This window comes from Scyliorhinus torazame, chromosome 4 (genome assembly GCF_047496885.1).
Source record: "Scyliorhinus torazame isolate Kashiwa2021f chromosome 4, sScyTor2.1, whole genome shotgun sequence".
Taxonomy (NCBI): Eukaryota; Metazoa; Chordata; class Chondrichthyes; order Carcharhiniformes; family Scyliorhinidae; genus Scyliorhinus; species Scyliorhinus torazame.
In genome coordinates, this window is record NC_092710.1 from 346,948,740 (window position 1) to 346,971,295 (window position 22,556).

The following is a 22,556-nucleotide window of genomic DNA, read 5'->3' on the forward strand; positions in this document are numbered from 1 at the left end:
TGGGATCATGGATTGTGATCCCAGCCTGGATCCGAATAGCCTCACATTTGTTAGTAGTGTTACAAGTGTTCGTAGTTTTATATTTATGTTGCCTCAGCTGCAGGTACCGACAACTGAGGAAAATGAAGAGCCTTCATCGGGTCCTCGGGAAGACGCGGAGTGCAGCCCACAAAAGAAAAGTCGTTGTGTAAATAGTTGTGTGCAGCGCGGGTTTCAGTTATTTGAGTGTAATATATGGACAGGGACCCTTACGTTTGGGGTTCCGGTGAAATGTGTATATGTTACTGTGTGTTTAAATTAGATATGGTCTTGTCTTTCCCTTTCATTGAAACCAGGGGTAGCCTAGATTAAGGGAACTGTCTTGGGAATTGTAATTTCGCATGTTGCTGAGGGGGGGGGGGACCTACGGTCCACACAAAGGGAAACAATTCCCCTTCACCTGTGTCGATACGGTCCAAGCAGGTAGGGACGTATCGAAGGGGCATCTGTAAGGTTTTCGGGCAATTCGGCCCTTTTGGAAAAACTCAGAGACTGTAAACTGACTTTTCAGCCAAGAGAACAGAACCAGTTTTCCCAGCAGGCTTGGTCCGCTGAGCTGAGTAGGGACATAAGTACATGAATATTTACAAACACCCCCCTAGGAGCTACAAGGAAGAAGGAGCCAGACAACAAGATAACATCAAAACACAGACAAAGGGGCACGGGAATACACAGGAGGCTCGCCTGCAAGCAGGACAATGGGATGGTCATAGCCCCATGCAAATGTAAATGACCTGGCCTCCACCAGAGCAGAATCCAATTAACACCCCATCAACATAGCGAGGTGAGAATAGCAGCCATCTCCGGAGCAGCTGGAAGACACTGAAATTCTTCACAAGAGAGCTTAACCTCGTTATCCTAGGAAACAGACTGTCTGGGTTCAGCATATTGCGCTGGAAAAGCCCCTGTAAGATCAGCGGTAGAAAAAACCAAGTTGGAGGCGGACCTGGGGGAGGTACTCCAATCTTGACAGAAGCTACCGGCAGAAACTCACTGGGAGGAGGGGGGCGGAGCCAGCGCCAAATTCAAATCGCGCAGGTCTGAAAAAAACCAAGTTGGAGGCGGACCTGGGGGAGGTACTCCAATCTTGACAGAAGCTACCGGCAGAAACTCACTGGAAGGAGGGGGCGGAGCCAGCGCCAAATTCAAATCGCGCAGGTCTGCCTAGCTGGAAGGGGTGGACCTGCGAGGAATACCCGGAAACATACAGCTCTGACCGGCTCAAAAGGGGGCGGGACCAGCGGGAACTTTAAAACTTACCTTTTTCAATGCAAAAGGGGCTGGCCGATCACAGAACAAAGCCAGGTATAACAATATAAAAGGGGCTGTGTTTTCGATTGGGGGTCTCTTCGTTCTTGGCTCGACCTCTGCACCCCTGACTTGACCTCTGCAGCCTGTGACCGTAAGTACCCCGCAGCAGCTTGCGAAACTCCCTTGACTTTAATAGTGGTTGAGGCTTTGGGGAAGGGAACTTGTGTTGTGCCTTGTGATATTGCTAAAAACTGTGTAATCATAAGAATTTTCGTTGTGTCCGCTATATTACTTTTGAATAGACTTAGTTGTATTAGAGCATAAGATTTTATTGTGTTTCTTCTGTTGATGATTTTGACCTGGGTTTTGCAATAAACCTTGATTTGATGATAATTGGAGTCGTTTAAATTCTTCAATCTTTCACCAGCGATCTCTGACCAAGTCATTGTTAAAATATTCCTCACCTTAATTCCGGGTTCAAGAATCGAGGGTCACCTTGAGCGATTCACTCAGGACAGACTGCTGGTTAGGAAATAAACAGCAGTGTCCTATTCTCTCTCTTGGGAAAGCTACTCTAGTGGAGTAGGAACCGGGTGGGTGTTGTACCACCGGCAAGAGAGAGAGTCACCTGGGTATTGGTAGGGGTCTGGAGATCTGTGTGATATAAGTCTCAGGCTGTCGGTTAGGAATAAACGGCAGGCTTGAATCAGTGCTCTCTTCCGTGGAAGTGTCCCAGTGCGACATCCCCTGGCCTCTGAAGTTTCAGTCGCCAGCTGGAGAGAGACACACACAGATATTCAAACCCCAGATATCGGCCCAGTAGTGGAGTAGCGGAGATGGCACCCTCTACAGCTGCTCTGCCATTCAATCATGACTGATATGTTTTTCATCTCCATTCTTCTGCCTTCTCCCCATAATCCCTGATCCCCTTTTTAATAAAGAATTTATCTATCTCTGACTTAAAGACTGTCATGTGAAAGTACCTTTAAGAAATGGGTTTTTATAAACAGGTGTGTATATAAATATCTGTAGTGAGAGTACCTTTAAGAAATGGGTGTTTACTACTGCAGTGATGTCAGAGAGTGGGTGGAGCTGGGCTGTCTGTCAGCTTTTTACTTTCATTTTAGGCTGTTTGCTGCAGGGTTTTTTTTAGTTTTGTTTTCAATGTTGGAGCTGAAGCCAGACAGCACAGGTGCACTGTTGATCTCTCTGCCATGAAAAGACTATCTCTTGATCATTCGGTGATTTCAGAATTATAAATGTTCTCAGTAGTGAATGTAAACCTAATGTGCTTCTGTTAAAAGGTGTTTCTTTTGTCTTCTGGATGTTGTTTGGGGAGTTATGAAGGATTACTTAGTGTTGTACTCTTTGGGGGTTGTATTTGAATTGATGGTTGAAGGGGGGGTTCAGCGATGATATCTCTTAAAACTGAATCGTTAGCATGAGTAATTTTACATAATTGGTTTTATTAAGCATTGAGATGAATTATAGGACTGAGTAATCATTATTAACCATTAAACATGTATTTTTAGGACACAGCAGTAATAAGTACTCAACTGGGATTTAGGATAGCTCACTTGACCAAAAGGACATTACTTCTGACATCTTGGGCGAGATTCTCCGACCCCCCACCGGGTCGTAGAATCGCCGGGGGCTGGCGTGAATCCGGCCACCGCCGGTTGCCGAATTCTCCGTCACCGGATATTCGGCGGGGGTGGGAATCGCGCCGCGCTGCTTGGCAGGCCCCCCCCCGCGATTCTCCGGCCTGGATGGGCCAAAGTCCCGCTGCTAAAATGCCTGTCCCGCCGGCGTAGATTAAACCACCTACCTTACCGGTGGGACAAGGCGGCGCGGGCGGGCTCCGGGGTCCTGGGGGGCGCGCGGGGCGATCTGGCCCCGGGGAGTGCCCCCACGGTGGCCTGGCCTGCGATCGGGGCCCACCGATTCGCGGGCGGGCTTGTGCCGCGGGGGCACTCTTTTCCTTCCGCCTTCACCACGGTCTCCACCATGGCGGAGGCGGAAGAGACTCCCTTCGCTGCGCATGCGCGGGAATGCCGTCAGCGGCCACTAACGCTCCCGCGCATGCGCTTCCCGGACATGTCATTTCCCCACCAGCTGGCGGGGCACCAAAGGCCTTTTCCGCCAGCTGGCGGGGCGGAAATTAGTCCAGCGCGGGCCTAGCCCCTTAAGGTTGTGGCTCAGCCCCCCAAGATGCGGAGCATTCCGCACCTTTGGGGTGGCGCGATGCTCGACTGATTTGCGCCATTTTGGGCGCCAGTCGGCGTACATCGCGCCGATACCGGAGAATTTCACCCCTTGTCTTTGTGAAACAATTCAGGGTGCTGGTTCTGTTGTTCTGTTTCTCACAGTCAGCAAGCTGCTGGGATTGTATGCATCTGTCAGGATGATGATCAATCATGTGCTGCTTGTGACTCTATCGGGTGAAGTTTGAACACTGCTTGCAATTCTATTGGATAAGTTTAAAAGAAGCAGCTTCAGGGATTGGATCGCGTGCAACTGGGGTGGGCTATTGATTTTGAACGTTGTATAATTACTGTGCTGGGCTCTTTGTTCGGTAGAACAGGTCTTGGCCGATATCCAGTCTGTTCTCCGTGTACACGTAACAAGCTTGATTAAATAGCCATCTTGTCCAGGTTGTGGTGTTTTTGTTTCTCTCTGTATTGAGCTGAGCCACAGGGAATAACCCCACGTGGAAGAACTCAATACACAGGTTTTGAAACCGCTCCTACAATGGTTGCCAAGATGTTCACTGTATGTTTTAAAAAGGTTACCTTGAGTTCATAGAATAAATATTGTTTTGCTTTAAAAAATACTTTTCCATTTCTGCTGTACCACACCTGTAGAGTAAGCCGTGTGCTCCCCATACCACAATCTATTAAAAGTTGTGGGTCAGGTGAACTCCATGTTACACTTTTGGGTTCTCTAAACCCTGGCCCATAACAAATTGGGGGCTCGAGGGGGATAAAAATCTATCTATTGGCTTGTCTTAGTGAACTTAAAGACAGTGAGGGGTGAGCATATTGTGGTTGCATTTCAGGTGTGGTACTCTAGTTAAAGTAGTGTGTTGTGGACAATGGCTCTTACAGAGGCTCTGACGTTTTTGGGGATGGAGACGGTCACACGAAGTACCTGATGGACAGAGACTAAAAGCAGACTGTAAGATTTGGCAAAAACATTGCAATTAACATTACCTGACAAAATGCAAAAAGGTGAGGTAATTATGGCGGTGGCTAAGCATTTGAAGTTTCCTAAGATAAAGTTTGACTCATTGGAAATGGCAAAATTTCAGTTACAAATTAAACAAATGGAACATGAGAAACAATTAAAGCAGCTTGAATATTAGAAAGAGAAAAAAGAAAGAGAGAGAGAAAGAGATAGAGATGAAAAAGAGAGAGAGAAACAAGAAAGTGAGAGAGAGGAAAAAGAAAAGGAGAGAGAAGAAAGGAGAAAAGAAATAATAGCCCCAGCAGAACAAAAATAAAAAGAAAGGGAGATACAGATTAGGGAAAAAGATAAAGAGAGAGAGTTTAAACTTCTGAAAATGGCCATGAAACATGACAGTCAGTTAAAATTGGCAGACGTAAAACAGAATTAAAACTGTGAGTTTAGCAGCAGAAATGGCAAATGATTATGAATTAGTTCATTAATCAAAGCTTGGTTTCCGACACCAGTTTCAGCCTGTGAGGGATAGAAACTGGGGACATGAGAAATACTCTCGTGGTAGAGGCAAAGGTAATCTGATGGGAGATAATAAGGAGATTGTACCTCAGATTAAAAAAGAAATCCAGGAGGGTGGAAAAGAAATGAAACGTTTCAAATGTTTTCACTGTAATAAACTAGGCCATGTAAAGTCACAGTGTTGGTGGTTGAAGAAAAGCACTGGGATTGCTGATGTGGTAAAACAGGATAAGACAGTGGGGTTTGTTAAAGGAAAGCCCAAGTGAAGCGAAGGAGGTGCCAAAGATTGTACAGCCTGATCAAGAGGTGATTGATAAGAAGGTGCCAGATCTCTTTAAAGAATTTACTTGTGTGGGTAAAGTTTACTCATGTGTATCAGGAGGAGCAGGTAAAGAAGTCACAATTTTAAGACGTACGGGAGCTAGTCAGTCTTTAATGGTAAGAGATGAGGAGTTATGTAGTTTGGGAAGAATGTTGTCAGAAAAGGTGGTGATATGTGGAATTCAGGGTGAGAGGAGTAGCGTTCCATTATATAAGGTAAGGTTGGAAAGTCCAGTGAAGAGTGGTGAAGTCTTAGGGCAGCACGGTAGCATTGTGGATAGCACAATTGCTTCACAGCTCCAGGGTCCCAGGTTCGATTCCGGCTTGGGTCACTGTCTGTGCGGAGTCTGCACATCCTCCCCGTGTGTGCGTGGGTTTCCTCCGGGTGCTCCGGTTTCCTCCCACAGTCCAAAGATGTGCAGGTTAGGTGGATTGGCCATGATAAATTGCCCAAAATTGCCCTTAGTGTTGGGTGGGGGTTACTGGGTTATGGGGATAGGGTGGAGGTGTTGACCTTGGGTAGGGTGCTCTTTCCAAGAGCCGGTGCAGACTCGATGGGCCGAATGGCCTCCTTCTGCACTGTAAATTCTATAAGTGGTAGTAGGAGTAATAGAGAAACTATCTTGTCCAGGAATACAGTTTATCTTTGGTAATGATATAGCTGGATCGCAGGTGGGAGTGATGCCTACGTTGGTTGATTAGCCAATGGAAAATCAGACAACTAAAGTGTTGAAGGACGAATACCCTGGGATTTTTCTGGATTGTGTAGGAACAAGGTCGCAAAGTCACAGGTTAAGACAAGAGGAAAATCAAAGAGTGAAGATGAAGTTGAAGTGCAATTATCAGAAACGATTTTGACCAGGTGGTTGAAAAAGAATAAGAACAGATGGAGGATGAGGCGGATATTTTTAGTTCAGGAAAATTGGAGTAGTTACAACAGAAAGATGTACAAATAAAACGGATGTATCAGAAAGCATACACACAAGAGGAATCTGAGTTTATACCAGAGTGTTATTACCGTAAAAGTAATGTCTTGATGAGAAAATGGAGACCTTTCCATATGCAGGCGGATGAAAAGTGGGCAGAAGTTCATCAAGTAGTATTGCCGGTAGGGTATAGAAAGGAGGTGTTGCGAGTTGCACATGAGGTACCAGTGGGAGGTCATTTGGGAATAAGGAAAACTCAAGCTAAAATCCAGAAACATTTTTATTGGCCTGGACTACATAAAGATGTAGTTAAATTTTGTCAATCATGTCATACATGTCAAGTGATAGGGAAACCTCAAGCAGTGAAAAAAACAGCACCCTTAATACCCATTCCAGCATTTGAGGAGCCTTTTGCAAGGGTCCTAATTGATTGCGTAGGACCGCTTCATAAAACAAAAAGTGGGAATCAATATCTTTTGACTATAATTGATGTGTCTACTAGGTTTCCAGAGGCCATTCCAGTACGTAATGTTACAGCTAAAAAGATTGTGGAGGAGTTACTTAAATTCTTTACTAGATATGGTCCACCCACAGAAATACAATTGGATCAAGGATCAAATCTTACCTGGAGGTTATTCAAAGAAGTTATGGATAGCTTAGGAATAAAACCATTTAAGTCAACTGCGTACCATCCAGAATCGCAGGGAGCGTTAGAAAGGTGGCATCAGACATTAAAGGTAATGTTGAAGGCTTATCGTCAAGATTATCCAGAGGATTGGGATAAAGGAATTCCATTCGTACTGTTTGCAATTAGGGATGCAGCTAATGAGTCAACCAAATTTAGTCCTTTTGAACTAATTTCTAGTTATGATGTAAGAGGACCACTTAAATTGATTAAGGAAAAATTGGTGAGTGAGAAATCGGAACTTACATTATTGGATTACATGTCAAATTTTAGGGAACGATTAAATAGAGCAGGTGAATTTTCAAGACAACATTTAAAAGTTGCACAAAATGTGATGAAACGGATAGCGGACAAGAAATCCAAAGTTCGTAGTTTTGACTGTGGAGATAAAGTTTGAGTATTGTTACCAGTGGTAGGTGAACCTTTAAAAGCTAGGTTTTGTGGACCTTATCAGATTGAAAGGAAATTAAGTGAGGTGAATTATGTGGTAAAAAATATCAGATAGAAGGAAGACTCACCAAGTGTGTCATGTGAATATTCTTAAAAGGTACTTTGAAAGGGAAGGAGAGAAGGAGGAGGTTTTAATGATTCTAACTCAAAGTGACAAACCAAATCCAGATGTCTTTGAATTTGACATACCTCAAATTAAATTGGAAAACGAGGATGTTCTTAAAAATTGGGATAAATTGTTGAGTTACCTTCCAGAGGAAATACGACTGACCTTAAAGAGTTATTGATATCACATGGGCAAGTTTGTGGAGATAAATTGGGAAGTACTAAAATGGCTATACATGATGTAGATGTGGGAAATGCTGTTCCAATCAAACAACATCCATATAGACTTAACCCTTTAAAATTGGCACAAGTTAACAAAGAGATTGAGAGTATGCTTAAAAATGGCATAATTGAAGTGGGTTGCAGCCAATGGAGCTCACCCATAGTGATGGTACCAAAGCCAGACTGTACCCAATGGTTGTGTGTGGATTATAGAAAGATTAATGCAGTTACAAGAACGGACTTTTATCCTATCCCACGTTTGGATTGCATTGAGAAAGTGGGACTTCAGCTTCTATTTCCAAACTGGATTTACTTAAAGGTTACTGTCTGTTACATTTATCCAAAAGGGCGAAGGATATTTCAGGTTTTGTGGCTCCAGATGGTATGCACCAATTCAAAGTTATGCCCTTTGGCATGAAAAACGCACCAGCCACATTTCAACAGTTAACTAACAAAGTTGTTTCAGGATTACCCAATTGTGCGGTATACATCGACGATCTGGTAATTTTCAGCCAGACATGGACAGAACATTTAAAACATCTGATGGAGTTATTTGATCAACGTCAGGAGGCGGATCTGGTGATAAACCTAGCCAAAAGTGAATTTGGAAAAGACAAGTCACTTTCATTGGCCATACAATCGTACAGAGTCGAATGGTCACACAGGATGTGAAACCAACAGTTATTGAGGAATTTCCGATACCCTCAAGAAGAAGGGAAATAATGCGGTTTCTTGGTATCAGTGGATTTGATCGGACATTTGTGAAAAGTTTTGTGGCGTGATTGCTCCACTGATGGACTTGCTGAAGAAACGTCGAAAATTTCAGTGGACAGTGGAATTTCAACAGGCATTTTATGGTCTGAAAGCTGTGATAACTAATGCTCCTGTGTTGGAGAATTGCAAGGGACTGTGCGATCAGATTGAAGTGAAGTATCTGACTAAAAGAGAAATTCCCCGATGTAGAGAAATGGACGGATCGTGCAGAGTTCTTCTTGTTCAAAGAGACTGTCAATCAGGAAGGATTTCAGTTGGGGGAAGAAGAACAAAAATGGACTATATTATTGTACCTGTTTGCGTGTGTTGTTTTTTTTTAACAAAAAAGTATATTTACTCTGTGCATTTCTTAAAGGATAGTGAAAAGGTGAAAAATGAAACCATCTTGAAGTTCGTGGTTTATTTTTTTTTCTTGGGGGAGGTGTCATGTGAAAGTACCTTTAAGAAATGGGTGTTTATAAATGGGTGTGTATATAAATATCTGCAGTGAGAGTACCTTTAAGAAATGGTGTTTACTACTGCAGTGATGTCAGAGAGTGGGGGGAGCTGGGCTGTCTGTCAGCTTTTTACTTTCGTTTTAGGCTGTTTGCTGCAGGGTGTGTTTTAGTCTGATTTTCAGTGTTGGAGCTGAAGCCAGACAGAGCAGGTGTACTGTTGATCTCTCTGCCATGAAAATACTATCTCTTGATCATTTGGTGAATTCAGAATTAGAAATGCTCTCAGTAGTGAATGTAAACCTAATGTGCTTCTGTTAAAAGGTGTTTCTTTTGTCTTCTGGATGTTTTTTGGGAAGTTATGAAGAATTACTTAGTGTTGTATTCATTGGGGGTTGTATTTGAATTGATGGTTGCTAAGATGTTCACTGTATTTTTCAAAAAGGTTAACTTGAGTTCATAGAAAACACATTATTTTGCTTTAAAAATACATTTTCATTTCTGCTGTACCACACCGGCAGAGTGGGCCGTATGCTCCCCATACCACAATCTATTAAAAGTTGTGGGTCGGGTGAACTCCATGATACACTTTGGGGTTCTCTAAACCCTGGCCCATAACAAGACTCTCAGTGATTTGGCCTCCACTGCCTTCTGAGGCAAAGAGTTTCACAGATTCACCATCCTCTGGCTGAAGAAATTCCTCCTCATCTCATCTTTTAAAGGAAACCTTCAGTCTGAGGCTGTCGCCTCAGGATTTAGTTTTTCCTACTCGTGGAAATGTCCTCTTCAAATCCACTCTAACCAGCCTCGCGGTATCCTGTACGTTTCAATAAGATCCCCCCTCATCTTTCTAAACTCCAAAGAGTACAGGCCCAGAGTCTTCAACCGTTCCTCATACGACAAGCTCTTCATTCCAGGGATCATTCTTGTGAACCTCCTATGGACCCTTTCCAAGGCCAGCACATCCTTCCTTAGATATGGGGACCAAAACTGCTCACAATACTCCAAATGGGGTCTGACCAGAGCCTTATATAGCTTCAAAAGTACATCCCTGGTCTTGTATTCTAGCCCTCTCAACATGAATGCTAACGTTGCATTTGCCTTCCTAACTGCAGACTGAACTTGCACATTAACCTTAAGAGAATCGTGAACATGGGCTTCCAAGTCTCTTTGTGCTTCTGATTTCCTAAGCATTTTCCCATTTAGAAAATAGTCTCTGCCTCCATTTCTCCTTCCAAAGTGCAAAACCTCACACTTTTCCACATTGTATTCCATCTGCCACTTCTTTGCCCACTCTCCCAGCCTGACCAAGTCCTTCTGCAGCCTGCCTGCTTCCTCAATACTACCTGCCCCACTACAGATTTCTGATTTCTGGATAATTGGGGTTCATTCTGGGGTCGGTGGGACCTCTACAAACGGGATGGTCTCCACCTGGACCAGAGGGGTACCAATATCCTGGGGGGGAAATTTGCTAATGCTCTTCGGGAGGGTTTAAACTAGTTCAGCAGGGGCTTGGGAACCTGAATTGTAGCTCCAGTATACAGGAGGTTGAGAGTAGTGAGGTCATGAGTAAGGTTTCAAAGTTGCAGGAGTGTACCGGCAGTCAGGAAGGTGGTTTAAACTGTGTCTTCTTCAATGCCAGGAGCATCCGGAATAAGGTGGGTAAACTTGTGGCATGGGTTAGTACCTGGGACTTCGATGTTGTGGCCATATCAGAGACATGGATAGAGCAGGGACAGGAATAATTGTTGCAGGTGCCGGGGTTTAGATATTTCAGTAAGCTCAGGGAAGGTGGTAAAAGAGGGGGAAGGGTGGCATTGTTGGTCAAGGACAGTATTACGGTGGCAGAAAGGACGTTTGATGAGGACTCGTCTACTGGGGTAGTATGGGCTGAGGTTAGAAACAGGAAAGGAGAGGTCACCCTGTTGGGGTTTTCTGTAGGCCTCCGAAAAGTTCCAGAGATGTAGAGGAAAGGATTGCAAAGATGATTCTGGATAGGAGCGAAAGCAACAGGGTAGTTGTTATGGGGGACTTTAACTTTCCAAATATTGACTGGAAAATCTATAGTTTGAGTACTTTAGAGGGGTCCGTTTTTGTCCAATGTGTGCAGGAGGGTTTCCTGACACAGTATGTAGATAGGCCAACGAGAGGCGAGGCCATATTGGATTTGGTACTGGGTAATGTACCAGGACGGGTGATAGATTTGGAGGTAGGTGAGCACTTTGGTGATAATGACCACAATTCGATTACATTTACTTTAGTGATGGAAAGGGATAGGTATATACCGCAGGGCAAGAGTTATATCTGGGGGAAAGGCAATTATAATGCGATGAGGCATGACTTAGGTTGCATCGGATGGAGAGGAAAACTGAAGGGGATGGGCACAATGGAAATGTGGAGCTTGTTCAAGGAACAGCTACTGCGTGTCCTTGATAAGTATGTACCTGTCAGGCAGAGAGGAAGTGGTCGAGCAAGGGAACCGTGGTTTACTAAAGCAGTCGAAACACTTGTCAAGAGGAAGAAAGAGCTTATGTAAAGATGAGACGTGAAGGTTCAGTTAGGGCGCTCGAGAGTTACAAGTTAGCTAGGAAGGACCTAAAGAGAGAGCTAAGAAGAGCCAGGAGGGGTCATGAGAAGTCCTTGGCAGGTCGGATCAAGGATAACCCTAAAGCTTTCTATAGATATGTCAGGAATAAATGAATGACTAGGGTAAGAGTAGGGCCAGTCAAGGACAGTAGTGGGAAGTTGTGCTTGGAGTCCGAGGAGATAGGAGAGGTGCTAAATGAATATTTTTCATCAGTATTCACACAGGAAAAAGACAATGTTGTCGAGGAGAATACTGAGATTCAGGCTACTAGACTAGAAGGGCTTGAGGTTCATAAGGAGGAGGTTTTATAAAGAACAAAGAACAAAGAAATGTACAGCACAGGAATCGCCCTTCGGCCCTCCAAGCCCGTGCCGACCATGCTGCCCGACTATACTACAATCTTCTACACTTCCTGGGTCCGTATCCCTCTATTCCCATCCTATTCATGTATTTGTCAAGATGCCCCTTAAATGTCACTATCGTCCCTGCTTCCACCACCTCCTCCGGTAGCGAGTTCCAGGCACCCACTACCCTCTGTGTAAAAAACGTGCCTCGTACATCTACTCTAAACTTTGCCCCTCGCACCTTAAACCTATGCCCCCTAGTAATTGACCCCTCTACCCTGGGGAAAAGCCTCTGACTATCCACTCTGTCTATGCCCCTCATAATTTTGTAGACCTCTACAGGTCGCCCCTCAACCTCCGTCGTTCCAGTGAGAACAAACCGAGTTTATTCAACCGCTCCTCATAGCTAATGCCCTCCATACCAGGCAACATTCTGGTAAATCTCTTCTGCACCCTCTCTAAAGCCTCCACATCCTTCTGGTAGTGTGGCAACCAGAATTGAACACTATACTCCAAGTGTGGCCTAACTAAGGTTCTATACAGCTGCAACATGACTTGACAATTCTTACACTCAATGCCCTGGCCAATGAAGGCAAGCATGCCGTATGCCTTCTTGACTACCTTCGCCACCTGTGTTGCCCCTTTCAGTGACCTGTGGACCTGTACTCCTAGATCTCTTTGACTTTCAATACTCTTGAGGGTTCTACCATTCACTGTATATTCCTTACCTGCATTAGACCTTCCAAAATGCATTACCTCACATTTGTCCGGATTAAACCCCATCTGCCATCTCTCCGCCCAAGTCTCCAAACAATCTAAATCCTGCTGTATCCTCTGACAGTCCTCATCGCTATCCGCAATTCCACTAACCTTTGTGTCGTCTGCAAACTTACTAATCAGACCAGTTACATTTTCCTCCAAATCACTTATATATACTACAAACAGCAAAGGTCGCAGTACTGATCCCTGCAGAACACCACTGGTCACAGCCCTCCAATCAGAAAAGCATCCTTCCATTGCTACTCTCTGCCTTCTATGACCTAGCCAGTTCTGTATCCACCTTGCCAGCTCACCCCTGATCCCGTGTGACTTCACCTATTGTACTAGTCTACCATGGGGGACCTTGTCAAAGTGACCCAGGCTATCAACACACCCTTCTCCAGACTCAACATCAACCAATTCCTTTTCTTTGGTGAATACTGATGCAAAGTATTCATTTCGTACCTCGCCCATTTCCTCTGGCTCCACACATAGATGCCCTTGCCTATCCTTCAGTGGGCCAACACTTTCCCTGGCTCCCCTCTTGCTTTTTATGTACATGTAAAAAGCCTTGGGATTTTCCTTAACCCTATTTGCCAATGACTTTTCGTGACCCCTTCTAGCCCTCCTGATTCCTTGCTTAAGTTCCTTCCTACTTTCCTTATATTCCACACAGGCTTCGTCTGTTCCCAGCCTTTATCCCTGACAAATGCCTCCTTTTTCTTTTTGACGAGGCCTACAATATCTCTCTTTATCCAAGGTTCCCGAAAATTGCCGTATTTATCCTTCTTCCTCACAGGAACATGCCGGTCCTGAATTCCTTTCAACTGCCACTTGAAAGCCTCCCACATGTCAGATGTTGATTTGCCCTCAAACATCCACCCCCAATCTAGGTTCTTCAGTTCCCGCCTAATATTGTTATAATTATCCTTCCCCCAATTTAGCACATTCACCCTAGGACCACTCTTATCCTTGTCCACCAGCACTTTAAAACTTACTGAATTGTGGTCACTGTTCCCGAAATGCTCCCCTACTGAAACTTCTACCACCTGGCCGGGCTCATTCCGCAATTCCAGGTCCAGTACCACCCCTTCCCTAGTTGGACTGTCTACATATTGTTTTAAGAAGCCCTCCTGGATGCTCCTTACAAACTCTGCCCTGTCTAAGCCCCTGGCACCAAGTGAATCCCAGTCAATATTGAGGAAGTTGAAGTCTCCCATCACCACAACCCTGTTGTTTTTACTCTTTTCCGAAATCTGTCTACCTATCTGCTCCTCTATCTCCCGCTGGCTGTTAGCAATTCTGGAAAGTGTGAAAATAGATAAGTCCCCTGGGCCGGATGGGATTTATCCTAGGATTCTCTGGGAAGCTAGGGAGGAGATTGCTGAGCCTTTGGCTTTGATCTTTAAGTCATCTTTGTCTACAGGAATAGTGCCAGAAGACTGGAGGATCGCAAATGTTGTCCCCTTGTTCAAGAAGGGGAGTAGAGTTAACCCCGGTAACTATAGACCAGTGAGCCTTACTTCTGTTGTGGGCAAAATCTTGGAAAGGTTTATAAGAGATAGGATGTATAATCATCTGGAAAGGAATAATTTTATTAGTATAGTCAACACGGTTTTGAGAAGGGTAGGTTGTGCCTCACAAACCTTATTGTGTTCTTTGAGAAGGTGACCAAACAGGTGGATGAGAGTACAGCAGTTGATGTGGTGTTTCTGGATTCCTGTAAAGCGTTTGATAAGGTTCCCCACGGTAGACTACTGCAGAAAATACGGAGGCATGGGATTCAGGGTGGTTTAACAGTTTGGATCAGAAATTGGCCAGCTGGAAGAAAACAAAGGGTGGTGGTTGATGGGAAATGTTCAGATTGGAGTCCAGTTACTAGTGGTGTACCACAAGGATCTGTTTTGGGGCCACTGCTGTTTGCCATTTTTATAAATGACCTGGAGGAGGGCGTAGAAGGATGGGTGAGTAAATTTGCAGATGACGCTAAAGTCGGTGGAGTTGTGGACAGTGCGGAAGAATGTTACAAGTTACAGAGGGACATAGATAAGCTGCAGCGCTGGGCTGAGAGGTGGCAAATGGAGTTTAATGCAGAAAAGTGCGACGTGATTCATTTTGGAAGGAATAACAGGAAGACAGAGTACTGAGCTAATGGTAAGATTCCTGGCAGTGTGGATGAGCAGAGAGATCTCGGTGTCCATGTACATAGATCCCTGAAAGTTGCCATCCAGGTTGAGAGGGTTGTTAAGAAGGCGTACGGTGTGTTAGCTTTTATTGGTAGAGGGATTGAGTTTCGGAGCCATGAGGTCATGTTGCAGCTGTACAAAACTCTGGTGCGGCCGCATTTGGAGTATTCCGTGCAATTCTGGTCACCGCATTATAGGAAGGATGTGGAAGCATTGGAAAGGGTGCAGAAGAGATTTACCAGAATGTTGCCTGGTATGGAGGAAAGATCTTATGAGGAAAGGCTGAGGGACTTGAGGCTGTTTTCATTAGAGAGAAGAAGGTTAAGAGGTGACTTAATTGAGGCATACAAGATGATCAGAGGATTGGATAGGGTGGACAGTGAGAGCCTTTTTCCTCAGATGGTGATGTCTAGCACGAGGGGACATACCTTTAAATTGAGGGGAGATAGATATAAGACAGATGTCAGAGGTAGGTTCTTTACTCAGAGTAGTCAGGGCATGGAATGCCCTGCCTGCAACAGTAGTGGACTCACCAACACTAAGGGCATTCAAATGGTCATTGGATAGACATATGGATGATAAGGGAATAGTGTAGATGGGCTTTAGAGTGGTTTCACAGGTCGGCGCAACATCGAGGGCCGAAGGGCCTGTACTGCGCTGTGATGTTCCATGTTGTAGATCTTTGAATCATCTGCAAACTTAGCAACAGTTCCTCCCTCCAGATCATTCATGTATCTTGTGAAAAGTTGTGGTCCCAGCACCGACCCCTGAGGTACACCACTAGTCACTGGCCCCTTTATCCCCACTCTCTGCCTTCTGCCAGTCAGCCAATCCTCTCCATGTCAGTATCTTACCCTTAACACCAAGGGCTCTTAACTTATTTAACAGCCTCCTATATGTCACCTATGCTCGGTTCTATGCTCGGTTCGAGCAGGAAACTGTCCCAGAAACCTTGGACACATCCATACCCACCATCACAGGTTCCGAAGTCAGATCAGTTTCTAGAAAGTGAACCTTCGGAAAGTGACGGATCCTGAACGAGTCCCTGATCGTGCACTCAGATCCTGCACGGACCAGCTGGCAGATATGTTCGCGCACATCTTCAACCTCTCACTACTCCAGTATGAGATCCCCACTTGGTTCTAGAAGACCACCATCATACAGGTACCAAAGAAGAACCAGGCAACGTGCCTCAATGCCAACTGCCCGGTGGTCTTGACATCGGTCATTATGAAGTGCTTTAAGAGGTTGGTCATAAGGCACATCAACTCCATACTCCGAGAAGATCTAGTTCCCTGCAATTCGCATACCGCCACAATCGGTCCACAGCAGACGCCATCTCCCTGGCCCTACAGTCATCCCTGGAGCATCTCGACAACAGGACTTCTACGTCAGACTCCTATTCATTGACTACAGCTCTGCTTTCAACAGCATAATCTCAGCCAAGCTCATGTCAAAGCTCCAAAACCTAGGACTAGGACTTGTTTTCTGTAAAGAATTCAAACCTACTGTTTTGGTAAAAACGTTTTTTCTGGTTTTATTGGATGTTATTATCAAATTGAAACAGTTGAAAGGGAAGTTATTAAGGGTTATATTTATATCGAGTACTGTAGCTGAATGGGGTATTCATAATTGTAGTTTATAAAATGCTTACTATGTATGTTCATAGAAATTTTTACTGAATTTGTAGAATAAACTTTGTTTTTGATTAAAAGTGCTTAAGGCCTCTGTTGAATAACACCTGAAAGGTAGGCCCTTGTGCTCCTCATAACCAGAATTAATAAACAGTTGTAGGTCAGGTGAACACCATGATATACTTTGGAGTTTTCTAAACCCTGGCCCATATCACTATCACCTGCTCAAATGTTGATGGGCAGACTACTAAGAACCACTTTACCAGAGATCACCAGTCCTAATACTGATAATAAAGAGACGTGAATGAATCATGGCAACTAAGAAGAATCAACAAGAGGTCTACAATAGACAAACCAAACCTCTGTCTGAATTTCGAGAATGCGACTTTGTGAAAATTCAGGATCCAGAAGTAGGCTGGCAAAACGTTGCAAAGGTTCTGCAGAAGGTAGCACCTAGGTCCTACTTAGTACAGAGCAGGGATCGCTGTTCAGGAGAAACAGACGAGCATTGCTGAGTGTCAAGCATAAGGTTCAATCTCAGCTTTCAATTGTTGTACCACGAGATAACATATTCAAGGACATTGCTTTACTTAGTGCAGGCACAGCAAGAAGATGTGGCAGAGCAATCCAACACCTTGAACATTCCTTTGAGATGATCTACGAGCCGAAGAAGACCACCAGATAGAGTTAATTTGTGATGACTGTATAATGAAACTTTTGCTCATCAAAGTGATGTAACAGTTATTACAGGATTAATGTATTGTATTGTAGTGAGTTAGTGATAGTTACTAGCTAATAGTCAGAATTACATCTGTGAGGTCAGGGTGAAAGTAAATATCACAACCAATGTTATAATAATTTTATTTTACAAAAGAAGGGCGAATGTGGGATTATCATAACTATCAGCATTGCAAGGATTAATGTAGTGTCAAGAGTAGCCACTAGAGGGAGGTACATTTACAACTATATAAGGGATCTTAGGGGAGGAGTGTATGCACGAGTTAGCTAGGGATGATTAGAAGAGCAGATAGTGTAGTGAGATTAGCAGTAGATGAGTGTAGTTAGATGTTATTGATCAATTGTGTATTCTTAAGTACTACGTGTCAAATCCCAGTTTAGTGGTGTAAATAAAATCATAGTTTTGTTTAAGGTAAAACTACTTTTGTAGTCTTTGTGAACACTACGCCAACCAACCTGAAATAAGCAACACAAAGAACACCACACTTGGAAAAGTCAGAAAGTTTTAAGTAGGCCAAATGGCCTCCTTCTCCACTGTAATAATTCTGTGAACTGGGGGTGTTCTCGATTAATAACGGGATCAGGGGTTATGAGGAAAAGGCAGGAGAATGGGGATGAGGACAATATCAGCCATGATCAAATTTTCACAGTAACTTCATTGCAGTGTTAATGTAAGCCTACTTGTGACACTAATAAAGATTATTAATGGTGGAGCAGACTCGATGGGCTAATTCTGTTCCCATATCTTATGGTTTTAGGTCTTATGGGTGTGTGGGAACAGAACAAAAAGGGAAGGTGTGTCACTGGCCAGAAGACAGGAGGCATTAAATGACAGAGGAGCAGCAAAGGGAAAAATAACAAAAAAAGATTTTTCCAGCTGAGATGTGAATCGCAGAATAATGAGCAACAAAAACTAAGTTCCAGAACCAAATGAATTCAGTTGTAAAATCTACCATAATAGAGTAGTGCAGTTTTGTTAAAATGAATCATTTACTTACCATATTTCATGGTTGAAATTTCTTTTGTCCAGGCCTTGTGATACAATACTTCAAACTTTACAAGTACATAAGCAACTTTGTTGTACTTGCGCACGATTGACATGCCCCGAGTGCTTTTTAGTATGTCAGAACTTTTCTGAAACAAAAAGAAACATTTAATGATTGAGATTTAAGATTAGGGCTGAAAACATACGTGTTCATAAGTGCAAAAATATTTCCACACGCAAGCAGTATTCAGGCAATATGTATAGCTAAAATTACATTTATGATATAACAAACAGAAATCATCATGAAAAAATGTTTGACTTGTAAAATGAAAACTCGTCACTTTTTAATCAAAAAGCCTTCTATCAACCTGGCATGGAGTTCGGTACTACAAAACTTGCTGAGAAAAGTCACATGTTGTCAAAGCTTCCCATATTAGCCCATATGAGGTTTTTGGCTGCAAATTAAGAAGGAGAACTTCAAATCTCTGAATTGTAACCCACACCACAAGCAAATTGGGAGAGGGGAAATTAGATTAGAGAGGTTAATGTGTAGCTCAAAGATTCGTGTGGGATAAGTGGGTTCTGGACCACTGGGACAGCTGGCATCAGTACTGGGAAAAATGGGATCTGTACCATTGGGGTGGTCTACACCTGTAGTGCTGGGAGTGGTTTTCTTGAGAGCCACATAACAAGGGAAGCAGGAGTGTAACTCAAAGGAGGGGCAAGGATCAAATTTGGGAAATGAAACAGGAAAGACAAGGGAAAAGTGAAAGTTTTTTTAATGGAAGTTGAAAAACAAGTCATGACAGGAAGGGACAGAGAGTACAAATCTAACAGTCAATCAACAGATGAAACTAAAGGTTATAAAAGAATAAAAGGATAAAGAATAAAACCAAATGCTCAGTATCTGAATGCACATTGTCATGAACCATGTTGATGTTATCTGCAAGGGTATCGCAAATTGGAAAACCGGTTAGTGGGGGCATATAGCTTTGTTTTTGGAATGGTGTGAGGAGTCAAGAGAAAACCTCAGTAAAAATAAGCAGTCCAGTCATCATGTAACAATTATTAAAGACTATTTATTAAATTAAAGAAAAGACAAATACATATGAACAGGACTACAATACTGTAATAATAATCTTTATCAGTGTCACATGTAGGCTTACATTAACATTGCAATAAAGTTACTGTGAAAATCCCCTAGTCGCAACACTACTGCACGTGTTCCGGTACGCTGAGGGAGAATTCAGAATGTCCAATTCACCTAACAAGCATGTCTTTCGGGACCTGTGGGAGGAAACCAGAGCACCCGGAGAAATCCCACGCAGTCACAGGGAGAACGTATAGACTCCGCACAGACAGTGACCCAAGCCGAGAATCGAACTCGGGTCCCTGGCACTGTAAAGCAACAGTGCTAACCACTGTGCTACCTTGCGACCCAACGATCCTGCTGACAAATATAAAACATTTTTTTATAAAACAACATTTTATTAAGGCATTTATAATTTTATAATAATAACAGTAAACAGTATAAATACAAATATAAACACAGTGCAAAGACCGCCTCTCTCCCTCACAAGTCCCACCTCTAAACAATAATCTCAAATATAAAACATTTGTAACAGTAACATTTTCAAACAGACAGATCCCAGCTATGAAACAAATCTTATATAAGTCTCTTTAGTTCTGCTCAAGCCCTTCAGCTTTAATAAATGCCTCTGCTTCATCTGCCGGTTCGAAGAAATGATCATTGGTCTTGTGTGTAACCTTTAAAGTTGCCGTGTATACAATATCAAACCGCACTCCGCTGTGATAAAGAGTTGATTTTGCTTTATTGGAGGTTTCCTTTTTCTTGCCAATTCCGTGGCAACATCTTGATATAAATGAATAATGGTACCTTCCCATCGATTTTCCTTGACCCATTTTAGGACTCTACTCTTCGAAAGGAAACTGTGAAAACATTCTATCACAGCTCGCGGTGGTTCATAACTCTTGACTTCATTTGAAGTGACTGATGGGTCCGATCAAGCAAGGTGGAGTGTCCCTTTTTCTCCTCTTCCACCAACTTCTTCAACATTGCTTCAAAATATTTATTTGGTCTTGGATCCTTCACCCCCTCAGGAATCCCCACGATCCTCATATTAAGCCGCCTTGATCTGTTTTCCATGTCATTAATCCTTCTTCTTGGGTTCTTATTTTGTTCTTCCATTCTTTGTAGTTCAGCATTTAGTGAGGTCATATGGTCACTGTGCTGTGACAGCGCTTCTTCCACTTCCGTCAAAACCTTGCCATGCTGTCGCACTGTCATCAACGTCTTTTCCACAATTTCTTTATGGGTTCTAGAACCTCATTTACCTCTTGTAGCGCACAATGACTTACGAGAGACGAATAGAGATGAAGTCGATGAGGCTTTATTAAGCGTGACTTGTTCCCCGCAGTTCAGCAACAGACTGGAGCTGCGGGGAGAACTCCTGGTTCTTATACTCCACCTTCAGGGCGGAGCTAGAGATCAACAGCCAACCAGGACCCGGGATCTGTCAGCCAGTAGCATCACGGCTTCACAGTCCCACATGACCCCTAATGCATACTACCACATTCACCCCTTGTTAAAAATGAACCCGGCGGGGTGGTGCTTCGCATGGTGGTAGGGGTTTACAAGGCTGGTCCTGGGAGGAGAAAATTTTTGGCATGTCTTTTCAATGCTCTACACTTTGCCCTACATTGGGCTATGTACAGGGTTTGTGAACTATTTACAAAATTCGTAAGAGGAAAAAAAAGAACATTCTCGTTAAAGTCCACAACATTCTTGTGTTACACCGATGCCACGAGTCGAGCGGGCGGTCTGGTCTTCCTTGTTGATGTTGATCGCCTCAGCCCCGGTGGTGGTGCAGGTGCTTGTTCCCGCGTTGTCGTCTCCGGGAGCTTTTCGGTGTCTGCTTCAGTTTAACTCCTGGTCGGACATGGGAGGAGGACCGATCCTCCTGGGAAGGGGGCGGTCGCGGGGTGCACCGGTGGCAGGGAGGGGGTGATCGGTGTCGGGGGGGTGTGTGTGTTGCCGGCGGGCGGCAGGTCTCGCAGGGAGACCGTGTCCTGTCGGCCGTCGGGGTACGCCACGTAGGCGTACTGCGGGTTCGCATGGAGGAGATGAACCCTCTCGACCAACGGGTCCGACTTGTGCGCCCGCACGTGTTTCCGGAGCAAGATGGGTCCTGGGGCCGCCAGCCAGGTCGGCAGCGACGTTCCGGAGGAGGACTTCCTGGGGAAGACAAGGAGGCGCTCATGAGGCGTTTGGTTAGTGGTGGTACACAGCAGCGACCGGATGGAGTGGAGAGCGTCCGGGAGGACCTCCTGCCACCGTGAAACTGGGAGATCTCTGGACCGTAGGGCAGTAGGACGGTCTTCCAGACCGTGCCGTTCTCCCTTTCTACTTGCCCGTTGCCCCGGGGGTTGTAGCTGGTCGTCCTGCTCGAGGCTATGCCCTTGCTGAGCAGGAATTGGCGCAGCTCGTCAGTCATGAAGGAGGACCCCCTGTCGCTATGGATATATGCGGGGCAACCGAACAGTATGAATATAGTGCTCAGGGCTTTAATAACTGTGGCCGCTGTCATGTCGGGGCAGGGGATGGCGAAAGGGAAACGGGAGTACTCGTCCACCACGTTCAGGAAGTATGTGTTTCGGTCGGTGGAGGGGAGGGGCCCTTTGAAATCCAGACTGAGGCGTTCAAAGGGGCGGGAAGCCTTGATCAGGTGCGCTCTATCTGGCCTGAAAAAATGCGGTTTGCACTCAGCGCAGATGTGGCAGTTCCTGGTGACAGTACGGACCTCCTCCATGGAGTAGGGGAGGTTGCGGGACTTTATAAAATGGTAGAACCGAGTGACCCCCGGGTGGCAGAGGTCCTCGTGGAGGGTTTGGAGACGGTCTATTTGTGCGTTGGCACATGTGCCGCGGGACAGGGCATCGGACGGCTCGTTCAGCTTTCCGGGACGGTACAAGATCTCGTAGTTGAAGGTGGAGAGCTCGATCCTCCCTCTACCTTAAGATCTTGTCATTTTTAATTTTGCCCCGCTGTGCATTATCGAACATGAAAGCTACCGACCGTTGGTCAGTGAGGAGAGTGAATCTCCTGCCGGCCAGGTAATGCCTCCAATGTCGCACAGCTTCCACTATGGCTTGGGCTTCCTTTTCCACTGAGGAGTGGCGGATTTCTGAGGCGTGGAGGGTTCGGGAGAAAAAGGCCACGGGTCTGCCCGCTTGGTTAAGGGTGGCCGCCAGAGCTACGTCGGAGGCATCGCTCTCGACTTGGAAGGGGAGGGACTCGTCGATGGCGTGCATCGTGGCCTTTGCGATATCCGCTTTGATACGGCTGAAGGCCTGGCGAGCCTCTGTCGACAGGGGGAAGGTAGTGGTCTGTATTAGG

General features: G+C 44.8%; 1 protein-coding gene across 1 annotated transcript in view; it reads right to left on the reverse strand.

Moving 5' to 3' along the window:
- The window catches only part of LOC140411508 (dynein axonemal heavy chain 8-like), a 2,059,122-nt gene that overhangs the window by 1,405,620 nt on the left and 630,946 nt on the right, over positions 1 to 22,556 (reverse strand). The window contains exon 16 of the mRNA XM_072500594.1: positions 18,153 to 18,288. Within this exon, the coding sequence (XP_072356695.1) occupies positions 18,153 to 18,288 (136 nt within the window). The remainder of the gene's footprint in view (positions 1 to 18,152; positions 18,289 to 22,556) is intronic.